This window comes from Bombina bombina, chromosome 2 (assembly GCF_027579735.1).
Source record: "Bombina bombina isolate aBomBom1 chromosome 2, aBomBom1.pri, whole genome shotgun sequence".
Taxonomy (NCBI): Eukaryota; Metazoa; Chordata; class Amphibia; order Anura; family Bombinatoridae; genus Bombina; species Bombina bombina.
Genome location: NC_069500.1, coordinates 245,586,043 through 245,599,161, shown reverse-complemented (window position 1 = coordinate 245,599,161; position 13,119 = coordinate 245,586,043). Strand labels below are relative to the sequence as shown.

General features: G+C 35.6%; 1 protein-coding gene across 1 annotated transcript in view; it reads left to right on the top strand.

Moving 5' to 3' along the window:
• LIX1 (limb and CNS expressed 1) overlaps positions 1-13,119 on the top strand; it is a 242,414-nt gene that overhangs the window by 44,660 nt on the left and 184,635 nt on the right. Inside the window, exon 2 of the mRNA XM_053700474.1 lies at positions 6,886-7,049. Within this exon, the coding sequence (XP_053556449.1) occupies positions 6,886-7,049 (164 nt within the window). The remainder of the gene's footprint in view (positions 1-6,885; positions 7,050-13,119) is intronic.

Below are 13,119 nucleotides of genomic sequence, written 5' to 3'. Positions count from 1 at the left end.
AGAGGCTGTTTGAAACACTGTACGGAGAGGGAAATAAAATCGGCATTACAGCGTGAATAAATGTTTTTTTATTTATATAAGCACATCGATGTGCTAGTTATGGTGAAAGAAAAAGGATTATGTATTGCACAACAGATGACTTTACCATCACTTTAAGACTAAGCAAGCTTATATGTATAAGTATAACATTGCCTTACACCTCCATATGATTGATATATTCTGAAGGGGAAAATTTGCCTATTCACCTAGGTTGTCTCACTGCCAGTTTGATTCACACTTTTGAGGCATACAGACTTTATAGTAAAATTTGTGACAATGTCAATAAACTACTGGCCTGCAATGGTTTAAACAATTGCAGGCCAGTTGCGGGTTTGGTTCCAGACCACCATAATAAAGTGAATATAGCAATAAAGTGAGCCACAATAATTTTTTCGTTTCCCAGTGCATATAAAAGTTATATATACACTATACTGTAGTCTATTAAATGTCCAATAGTATTATATCTAAAAAAACAATTTACATACTTTATGTAAAAATCACTTTATTGCTAAAAAATGCTAAGCATCATCTGAGCCTTCAGTGAATCACAATCTTTTTGCTGATGGTGTGTGTCTATGGGTGTGTATATATGTGTGTATTCATGTGTACTAAATGTGTTTATTTGTGTATATATGTGTGTATTCATGTGTACTAAATGTGTTTATTTGTGTATATATGTGTGTATTCATGTGTACTAAATGTGTTTATTTGTGTATATATGTGTGTATTCATGTGTACTAAATGTGTTTATTTGTGTATATATGTGTGTATTCATGTGTACTAAATGTGTTTATTTGTGTATATATGTGTGTATTCATGTGTACTAAATGTGTTTATTTGTGTATATATGTTGGAAAAATGGCACAGATAGACTTGCTCGACACAATGTTGCCATGAACCTTTAATTTGTAAAAAGAGCAATATCTGCGAAGCGCAATAAAGTGAAGCGCAATAAAACGAGGTATGGCTGTATATAATTTTAAATTTGGTTTGGATGAAACATGTGTCAAATGTAATTAATGTTTAGGTATAGGGCTGCTTTACTATCACTGCTATTAATATTGTTTATTATTTATAAAGTGCCAACATTTTACACATCACTATACAGAGGTGCAATACACAACAGACATTACTTGCATTAACAAACATAAGCAGACAGAAAGGGATGCCCTGCACACTCAGTATGCATTTTTATACAAAAAATAACTATAGGTAAAGAGCCTCTGAAGCTTACAATCTAAAGCTTTCTACGATATTTCCCTTGGAAAATCCTCTTGTTTTTTTATCTAGATTTGCTAAGTGGGCCCTTGGTGTATATGGATGGACACAGAATAGTATTGTCTAAGGTTATCTCGAACAAAAGTAATAATAGTTTGGTGACTTCAAGTCAGAGGTACCAAGGAAAAAATAGATATTATGGCAAATCTTTTTTCTTTCTTTCTTGTTCAAATGTGTATTTTAAGTTTGATAGCTATATACTAACCTAAAGGTCCAAACCTGCATTGCTAGGCAGAATGTAATAACTTTTCGGAAGTCTTATAGCTATTTGTTAGGGACACTCTTATTATGACAATCAGGGAAATAATGTTATGCTGATTTTACCTATATTTAGGAGTTGTCAGGCTTTGATTAATTTGACCCTTTTCCCCTACAATTGTACATAAGTTTAATAAGGTGTGGGGTTTCAGGATAAGATATATTCTTTATATGTTATTCACTACCTTATTGCTTCCAGAATTTACATGTGTAAGATTAATGTATTGTAATCCACCTCCATCCCAATCCCACAGCTAAAATATATAAATGTAATTTGTATATAGACATGATCGGTATACTGGGCATGTTTGCTCAATGATTATATTGACAGTTTTAATACAAGTATTTGCAATAATTGATTGGAAAAAGCACCTTTTTTCTGGTTTGGCAAAATCTACATCTGAAATCAAGAAGAATACTACAGGTTTCTATTTGAAGGAAGTGGCTGAAACTTATTTCATCTACTAAAATGGGGTTTTAACAATTGTCAAACTGTAAACTATGAAACGGTTTCATTGCAATATACCAGCTGCAAAAATATTGCACAAACTGGATCATGCCTTTGTAACCATGAATTCAAAAGGAACAACACCTTTGTGACCGGGCTTTGGAACAAGATTGCACCTTTGTGGGTGGGAGTTCAATAATATAGCCACAAAACTAGAAAACGCATTGTTGTAAATGTGTTATGAGTTTGTGGTCACAAAGGTGCAATTTCGTTTGAAAGCCTGATCATGAAGGTACAGTCCCTTTTGAAATCTCAGTCATAAAGGTGCAATTCCATTTGTAAACCCGCTCACGAAGGCAAAATCCCATTTGAAAGCCCAGTTATGAAGACACCTCACAGCAACATGAGTGTGAATTAGAAACAAACATTAACAGAAAGAGATCGCTAAACGCCATTTAAACATAATAGAATTTTCTTACAAATTTTCTTGAAATACTTGGAAAGATGTCAAAAAGGCCAGTTTGAGACTTTACCATGTGCCTTTAGGTGTCAAATTTGATAAGTGCAAAATGATCTTGAAAACTTGTTGAAAAATATCAGGAAAATGGATAGTGAACAGGGCCGCCATCAGGGGGTGACAGGGGTGACTCCTGTCAGGGGCCCAATGGGCCAGGGGGGCCCCATGAGGCAAGAACTTAAAAAAAAAAAAAAAATTAAATTTGGCAGCCACCAGTGGGTACTACAGCAGAGTGCTTATTAAGTATGGGAAATGTTATTACATGTAGTAAAGTATTAGCATTTGAGAGGATTTCTGAGTGTGCACTAAACCACTATGCACTGTGTGAGACAGACTTGGCACTTTGCTTGTACAGTGTGTGCTGAGTCAGACTGCAGATCACTTTCATTTGCAGAGGAGGTAGGACTTACTTAGCAATTGTTTTTTATTTCTTTGTGCAATTTCGGATTGTAACTTCAATGTGGTAGTAGTTGTATGGTGGGGCCAGGGTCCATAAAAACACATTTTTTAGCAGCAGTGTATTTATGATTATTTGATAATGCTGTAGAAATTCTATATTTATAACCGTGCAGAAATGTTTCCTCCTCAATACACAAACGGTAGGTGCCCTTTTGGCAGATATGCTTTTTTTTAATTTGAAATGAGACAGGTTAACTTAAAACTGTTCAGTTTACACTACAGCTGACTTAATTTTGAAATACATACCAACAAGCCTAAATCCTGCATTTAACCAGATCTAATGGTATGAGTACCACAGCTTATGGTTCCTCCAAGACCATATAGAGTACAGCATTTTCAAAATCCATAATACAGCTGACAGATGGGAACACTTGTACACTATATTTGAAGTTGTGCTCTTGGTTGGGGAAAATGTGGAAAAAACAAACTGTCAACCTTTTAAAAGTACTTTTCTTCATATAGCCATCTACCCAGATCATTAATGTACTATTTTGAATTCACAGAATTATTTTTGTTTGCACATTTACAAATATGATTCTTTAAAAAGTGATCTCTTAATTTCTGCATTTTTTTATCATGCAAGTCACACACTGTTGATTTAGGGGATGCAAGATGCATAAATGTTTCCTCCTGTGAGTGTTTCTGTGGGTGTCTGTGTTTATGTCTTTGAGCTTTGGTTTGTGTCTCTATGAGTGTGTATGTATTTTTATTCTGTGGGTCTCTCTGTGAGGGTGGGTGTGTATGTCTGTGCATTTTCTGTGGATGTCTGTGAGGGTGTGTGCATATGTCTTTGAGCTTTTTCTATGGGTGTCTTTGTGAGGGTTTGTGTATGTTTGTCTGTATATTTTTCTGGATGCCTCGGTGAGGGTGGGTGTGTATGTCTGTGTTTTCTGTGGATGTCTCTGTGAGGGTGTGTGTGTGTGTATGTATGTATGTCTGTGTTTTCTGTGGATGTCTCTGTGAGGGTGTGTGTTTTCTGTGGGTGTCTCTGTGAGGGTGTGTGTATGTCTTTGTGTGTTTTCTGTGGATGTCTCAGTGAGGGTGTGTAAATGTATATGTCTTTGTGTGTTTTCTGTGGTTGTCTTTGTGTGTTTTCTTTGGGTGTCTCTGTGTGTGTGTATGTCTTTGTGTGTTTTCTGAGGCTGTCTCTGTCGCTGTTTCCTTGGGTGTATGTGCAAGTTTGTGTTTGAGTTTGTGTGTGTGTGTGTGTGTGTCCATTGTCTGTTCCTTTTTAGGACATTTTGACCTTACTACTGATTATTCACATCTTTCTACAGACTTTGAGACTAATGAGACCTTTCTGGAAGTCACCTAATCCACCATTTAACCTTTAAATTATTGTTTACGCAGTTCAGGGCCCTTCCATTCAGCCACTGCATGCTGTTATCATCATTTATTTGGCATCTTCCTTTACAAAAAGATAATCAGAACTCCATATTTTACTTTCTAAATCTCTATTTTTTACAAAACTGTAGTCTACCTCATTACTTGCCAGGTCAATGTAAACAAGTGCTGAGTGTCTGTTTGGGTGTCTGAGTGTGTTTCTTTGCATGTCTGCTAGAGTGTCTATATGTGAATCCTTATGTGCGAGTGTGTTTCAGTGTATGAGTGTGTCTGTGTGTTTGTATGTTACTACCTTTTCAACATTTCCAAGTTTAAATAGACACTTCAGAATAAAGTGCATATACGTTTTAGTCACTTGGTCAAAAATTGCACGACAAAGGGGGGGGGGCTGGGCCCTGATCAATGGTTAAGTCAGGGGCCCCAAAATTTCTAGTGGCGGCCCTGATAATGAAAATGTGCTTGAGGCTCTGAGAAGTTGCAGAAAGCCAGCTATTTTATCCCAGAGATGAAAATGCGCTTGAGGCTCTGAGAGGTTGCAGAAAACCAACCATCGTGTTTGCGTTGAAATGCAAAGTGCCCTTTTTGGACCAAAAACCTACTGATAACAAATCGGCCAATATAAACTGTGTGAAAATTGACAAACTAAAATGGCCTGTCAGTTATAGTTTATAGTACAAGTGTTATACCCATTAGGGGATGCTCTAACAACCAAATAATTCTTATCTACACCTTCCACTTTAATCCTCTACCACAGAAAACCCAATCTGTAATAAAATGTAACCTGATGTAGCTATTTTTTAGTTTATTTTTCTTTTTTTTAACTTTATGACTGAAGGTTTGGATATATCTTATCTAGATTTTGAAACATCTCACACAACAAACTAATTCATACACTGCACTGCCTTGTGCTAGTCGTTAAACGGGAAGAAGTTTTAGGTTTAAAGGGTCTTTCCAGAGCGCTAGAATAGTTTACCTGGTAAGTTTAATGATAACCTTTTCTTAAAAAGAAAGCTGTTTATGTATACAAAGTGTACAGTAGAGGAACTAGATGAGTCAATATGTTGTGGTATAGGGAAAGGTATCAGCTACAGGAAAAAAATACTTTTGCCTACAGGTTATCTGTAGATCACTGAAACAAGAGCTACTAAAATGTTACATTTACAATGTACATATATATGAGTGTCATGCTCCAGTATATATGCGCTCAGGACACAGACCCTCGGGGCAGTGGTAGGGAATTGGAGACACCGACCCCTGACCCGGGGAAGAGTATCATGGATGTGGATAGATGATATTCTGTGATTCATAGTTGCAAGAAGTTATTGTAGAATTCATGGAGAGTGTAACATATGTATACAATATATTCTGGCTTCACTGTAAATTATAGTTAGTAAATAGGAGTATCTGCAGGATTCATGAGAAAAAAATATAGTAATGTAGGATGTTCAGGCTTCAGAGTAAACTGGTAGAAGATTGTTGCAGGTTCACAGTACATACTATTATATAGAGCTGTATGTCAGTAATAAGCAGAGCAGCAGGTGATAGACAAGTTGCAAGTTTAAGGCATTAAATACTGTTTGTGCATATATTGGAGAATCACAATATATATATATGCTCTATCTGCATCCTGAAAGAAAAAAATATGGGTTTCATATCCATTTAAGATTAAAATATGTAGGATATCTCATACACCATTTGCATATTGTTTCTTCCTATTATGTGAGCAATAAAAGCAACCTTGGCTTTAAAACATGAACTAGGGGTATCACAAGCCAAAGAAAATAAATTCTTATGAAGTTCTAGTCTAGTAAAAAGTATGCTCTTATTTGTATTGTTTGTCTATAAGGCATATACTGTTTTGAGTCAACATTATTCCTTGGGTGGATGTTAACAGTAAGCTAATAAATACCTGTTTTGTATTTTGAAATGAGAATAAAACTGCATTACCCTAGTCAAAAAGGATGATCTTCCTGGAGTCATTCTGAAGTATGACTAGTCATTAGAAGCCATCTGGAAGTATGCCCACAGGCCGAAATATTTAAATGAGATGACTCTAGAGTCATTCATTGGCTGCTCATGCTTGTGAAGTAATCAGTAAGATAATCTGATAATCATTCTGAAGTCATCACACAAAATATTTTACCTTAGCTGATGATTTTACAAGCCTGATTATATCTGATGATGTGCAAATGACTTCTAAAGTAGTTTGATGACCATCAAATTACTCCACAATGGGCTCTAAAGTAATTCTGTTTGTCTTGGGTATGTACTGCAGAGATTTATCTAAAGTGTTGTTGACCCTTTTAAATATGGTGCCTGTAAGACAAATTTGAACCAACTCAAATCTTAGCATAGTATTATGTTAGCTAAAACATGATGAAAAGATAAAACTATTAAACTTTTTTCCATTTTGTTTGGAAAAAAATGGAACATAATCATGTTTGTTTTATTTGGTTTGAATTTGTGCTAATTACATATGTGTTTTATTGTGTAACTTACTTTTATATAATTATGCATATTATTTGTGTTTTGTTTTCTCTAGTGAATGTGGTAGCATTGCTGCAAGAATTTTGGGAAACCAAGGAAAAGCGGAGAGCAATTTTTCCAAGCGAAAGCTTAGTGGCTTATGAGTCTGTCCCATCTCCAGACCCACCATTTGTGTGCTATGTCACTCTGCCAGGTGGAAGCTGTTTTGGTAATTTTCAGGTGAGAAACCTTTATTAAAGTGTTTATTCTTCTGTAACAAAATTACAACAATGCGTTGAGTGCAGTAGTTATTGTAGAAGCACAAACGCATCCAAGAAGTCGCAATATTTATAATCATATTAATGCTCGAAATATTAAGTGGAACGCTCTGGTTAAGTCATTGTAATATCTCATACAGGACTTCAGAAATCACAAAAATGGCCTCTTAGGTTTCATTTTTATACTGTTACAATGAACATTGCTTTTGTGCATAGATATCAACACACTAAAGCAATTTTCAGATGTACTTAAAAGGACAGTGTACTGTAAAATTAGTAAATTAGTTTACCCTTGATAAGTTTACAATTACATTATACCAGCGGCAGTTCATATCTAAGGGGAATTGTGCCTTTATTTATATTTTGTTTATGAAATAGCCTACTCTGCTTATTAAAACCACAACCTAGACAAACTGAGGGGGTTTATCTCTATATTTAAAAAAAAAAATTTTTTTTCCTTATCTTCTATCTCACTGTATACACATTGAGGCAAGATCTTTGAGAGATCAATGATCAACGAAGATTTTCTTTCCCCCCCACTGGGAACTTGATAGCTTCTAAACGTTCTTAAAGTGAAGGTAAAGTTTGCCCGATTGCATTATCTAATTATACAATTTTTTTTTATTTGAAGTATAAAATGAGTTTTAGAGCATTAAACTTACTTGCTTTTGAGCCGCAAATTGAACCCGTCATAATTTTTTTTTTTAATTTGCAGGTCACGATTTTTTTCTGCCTATTGAAATCCTGGCCGTTAGGAGGCTGTCAAACTACGTCATCCACCTAAGGGATGATCTGCGCAGGCGTTTAGAATTTTTTGGGGGATAGCAGATTACTGCATGCGCATTGCTTAGTAGTCAATGCTGTGAGCATGCGCAGTTCATTTGGATCCTCCTGAACGCGCTTTTGAGACAAGTATAGAGCAGATGGGACCGCTCTATATGTCACTCTCTCACTAAGATCAGAAAATAGATGTTGGGAGGAGTTATTAACAGAACGGTATGTAAATATAGAACAAGATTATTTTACAATTATATAATGAATTGTAAAAATAAAGTTAGCGATTTTATTATTTAAACTAGGAAGAATTTGTTACTGTTTACAGATAGGAACAACTTTACCTTCACTTTAAGTATAACCAGTACTCAAGTATTGAAATTTACAGTATAGGTGTTGATACAGACGGCAAAAGCAACTATTTCAAATGACAAAATTAATTAAAATAATTTAATACACTCCAGCTTGCAAAATGGATCATAGGGAACACATTAAAGTGGAGTAAATATATATAATAGAATGCCCCTTTAAATTGCAGGGGTCTATTTTGTATTGATAATGAATCAATTTGTGAAAGTACAGTATTTCAGTTTGTGATAGTGTGACAATAAAATATATATTTAGAGATTGTGAAATCAATGGTATTTGTTTTTTTAAGGAAAAAAACATGATTGTTTAATCCACTTGGACTGGGGCATAATGACCTTACTGTACATGTGTATATGATGTGTAATTCATATGCATTATGCATTTTTTCAAAGTTTGTTTATTATAAAAAACATGTTTTTTATTTTTGTGTATTTTTGGTTTAAAAACAAGATTAACAGTACAGAATATAAATATCTTGCATACAAATGGCCACCAAACAGTTCTCACACTTTAAAATGTGTTTTATAAAAAGCCACAAATTCTACCATTGAAACTAATGATCCTCAAACTGTATGTCACTGTACTGATTAAATTTGTGTAATCTCACTATACCAACTACGTTTATGCAGTCTCATTATACCAACCATATTTATGCAGTCTCACTATACTGACCACGTTTATGCAGTCTCACTATACTGACCACATTTATGCAATCTCACTTTACCAACCGCGTTGGGATTGCATAAAAAGGGTTGGCTCAGGAAGATTACATAAGCACTGTTGGTAGAGTGAGGTTGCATAAACACGGTATACACTAATCAATGTAACACTTGTATTGTAAGGCATATTCATGCTAACTGGCCATTGTATTAGTGTTTTGCAGCCTAAAGGATATTGTGCTTAGACCTTGTGGAAATATTATGGGTCTCTGTGTCACTTTATTTCAATTCTCCTATAGTCTATAGATTTGCACAGCTGCCCTTTGTGTGGTCCTTTGCACGTAAAAGCACCTTCAGTGTTTCCAGGTGGCAGTTTATTTATGGTTTTACCTTTAATGGGATACTTAAATTATGTGTCAAAATGCCATCTGAGGTATAACGAAAAGTAGCACCAGTCTGTTTTTAAAAGCAGCTGTGTTTGTAAATCTCATTAGCGTAAGAAAACAAAAAAATAACGAAGGGATTACAAGGCCAGATTACAAGTGACGCTCTATTTGGTGCTTTCGCTCGAGTGGTAACAACATCAGAAGTAAAGATTTTGTGCATGTGGATTAGCACGTGGATTAAAAGTTGAAAGTAAAATGTTTGCGCGTGAGTGAAACCCGGTGCATGCTAAATAAAAGACTTCAAATATCACGACTGCTCTAACTTTATCTCCCCATAGACTTCTATGGAGTGCGCAGAAGAAAAAAACTAACACTTATCACTCATGCACTAACCTGACAGCAGTTATTAATATTTAACATTCCAATGTTGTTCACATACAGGAAAAAGCTATTTTTATTTAAAATAAATATGTCTATATATATTTCTGTATGTATCTATACCTGTTTATCTATTCATATCGATATATTAATTTACATTATCATTATCAGATATATATATATATATATATATATATATATATATATATATATATATATATATATATATAAAGAACAGACCGCACTCCTGACTTTTAAACTGACGCCCTGGGTGCACCAAAAATGTACATAAAGCAGCAGAAAGAAAGAGCACTCCACGGGACTTTCGAATTGCAAAACACACTTTATAGTGAACGTTTTTGGACACAACGTCCATCCTCAGACCAGTATGTGTAACAAAACAGACTTACCCACCAGAAGTACATTGCGTAAACGCTGCCGCCATGCTCTCCCGGGTTGGCCTGCCCCTCACATGACGTCACCGCCCCGGGCAACGTGTGTGTAGCACACTAGATTAAAATAAATGTTAAGAGCATTAACAAAATTGACTAAACCACAGAGCATAATATAGTTACCAGCAGAGTAATATCCAAAATCATTGATTACAAATTATCAGGTCCTGAATGTTAACACGCTATTCATGGTTGTCATAACAGAGTAAACATGTTAATCGTCTATCAATGTAATAAACCTATGGTCTCATACAAACAAAATATCCACAACAATTTTTTATATATAGTGCTACTCTAACACTTGATGCTAAATAACAGGGAACCTTGAATATACTGTATTTCCAAATGCTAACAACATACTCATAGTAGACTCCTCCCCAGAAGCATAGAGTCATTGTCAGGCCAACGCAAACAGTGTCCTGTGTCAAACAGGAAAAAGACAAATTACCATATGCTGCAGGGGTAGGATCCTGAAAAAGAGGACAATCTAAATACACAAATACAGTAAAATATAATCATGACTCTCAAGGAATGTAAATATCCAAATATATCTGGAAACATTACTATACATTGGCAAGAATTCAGTAGAACACCTATGCAAGCTGAATAAAAATTACAAACATTTATATATAAAGAATACCTTAGCTGTCAACGTCATATTATTAATAGAATACTCCCCAGTGGCATAAGGATAATCTGGACAGTGAAACGCAACCAGCGTATTGGATGAAAACAAATTGCTGCAGGGGTAGGATCCAATATACAGGGACAATCTAAGAACATTGTCATATTGATATCAATAAGCAGATCCAGTACATAGGGGAATGAGATCATGGCTCTCCTGCATCATTTAAAGGGGGGGATCCCCAAAAGTGTATTAAAGGCCCACCAAATAGCATTGACAAGAATATTATATGTCAAAACATATGTAAAACATTTTTTTACAAAATTTCTATTTTTTTTAGAGAATTACCCCCCCCCCCCCCAAAAAAAAAAATGTAAAAAATGTATTTTCAAAAAGGAAGAAAAAAATGAAGAACATTTTTTCAAAGTAATAGCAATTCAGTTTCTTATAGGAAGGCTTGCCATTCCAAATGTGTATTTAATCCTTTTGGACTCAGCGTGTCTAGGTTATATGTCCAACGTGCTTCCTTTTGTAGCAAAATCCTATTGCGATCACCCCCTCTATTCAGGGGAGGAACATGATCAATAATTGTGTATTTTAAGCCTGTCACACTGTGTTTTGATTGTACAAAGTGGCGGGCCACTGGTTGTTCTGAAGTCCCTTTATCAAGTGCTGTCCTGATGGCAGACCTATGATTGGCCATTCGTGTCCGGAGGTCGTTACAGGTCTTCCCTACATAATATAGACCACACGTACAGTGTAATAGATACACAATGTAGGTGGTAGTACACGTAAAGCGGAACTTACTGTTTGTAACATTTCCTTTTATGAGGATGAGTAAATGTTGTCCCTGTAATCAACCCTTCACATGTGGTGCAACCTAGACAATGGTACACCCCAGGTTTCTACATGTCTAATCAAGTTGATTTGGTGTAACAATGTGCAAGGTCCGTTTTTAACAAGATGTCTTGTAGGGACCTTGATCTTTTAAAGTCTATCCGTGGCGGTGCCATATCTTGTAGAGGTAAAATTGGGTCTGTATGTAATATATCCCAATGTTTCCGAAGTGCTTGTCCAAGCTCTCTTTTATCTCCCATGTACATAGTTACAAAATCATTCTGTTATCCTGTAAAAGATCAAGGTCCCTATGAGGCATCGAGGTAAAATCGGACCCTGTACATTGTTACACCAAGTCAACTTGGTTAGACATGAAGAAACCTGGGGTGTACCATTGTCTAGGTTGCACCACATGTGGAGGGTTGCTTACAGGGACGACATTTACTCGTCCTCATAAAAGGAAATGTTACAAACATAAGTTCCGCCTTACATGTGCTACCACCTACTTTGTGTATCTATTACACTGTACGTGTGGTCTATATTATGTAGGGAAGACCTGTGATGACCTCCGGAAACGAATGGCCAATCATAGGTCTGCCATCAGGACAGCAATTGATAAAGGGACTTCAGAACAACCAGTGGATTACCACTTTGTACAATCAAAACACAGTGTGACAGACTTAAAATACACAATTATTGATCATGTTCCTCCCCTGAATAGAGGGGGTGATCGCAATAGGATTTTGCTGCAAAAAGTAGCACGTTAGACATATAACCTGGACACGCTCGGTCCAAAAGGATTAAATACACATTTGGAATGGCAAGCCTTCCTATAAGGAACTAAATTGCTATTACTTCATTTTTTTATTCCTTTTTGAATTTTTTTTTTTTAATTTTTCTTAATTTTTTGGGGGGGTAATTCTCTAATTTTTTTTAGCAATTTTGTAAAAAATGTTTTACATATGTTTTGTCAATGCTATTTGGTGGGCCTTTAATACAGTTTTGGGGATTTCCCCCCCCTTTAAATGATGCAGGAGAGCCATGATCTCATTCCACTCTGTACTAGATCTGCTTATTGATATCAATATGACAATGTTCTTAGATTGTCCCTGTATATTGGATCCACCCCTGCAGCAATTTGTTTGCATCCAATCCAGATTGTCCTTATGCCACTGGGGAGTATTCTATTAATAATATGACGTTGACAGCTAAGGTATTATTTATATATAAATGTTTGTAATTTTTATACAGCTTGCATAGGTGTTCTACTGAATTCTTGCAAATGTATTGTAATGTTTCCAGATATATTTGGATATTTACATTCCTTGAGAGTCATGATTATATTTTACTGTATTTGTGTATTTAGATTGTCCTGTTTTTCAGGATCCTACCCCTGCAGCATATGGTAATTTGTCCTTCCCCTGTTTGACACAGGACAGTGTTTGTGTTGGCCTGACAACGACTCTATGCTTCTGGGGAGGAGTCTACTATGAGTATGTTGTTGGCATTTGGATATACGGTATATTCAAGGTTCACTATTATTTAGCACCAA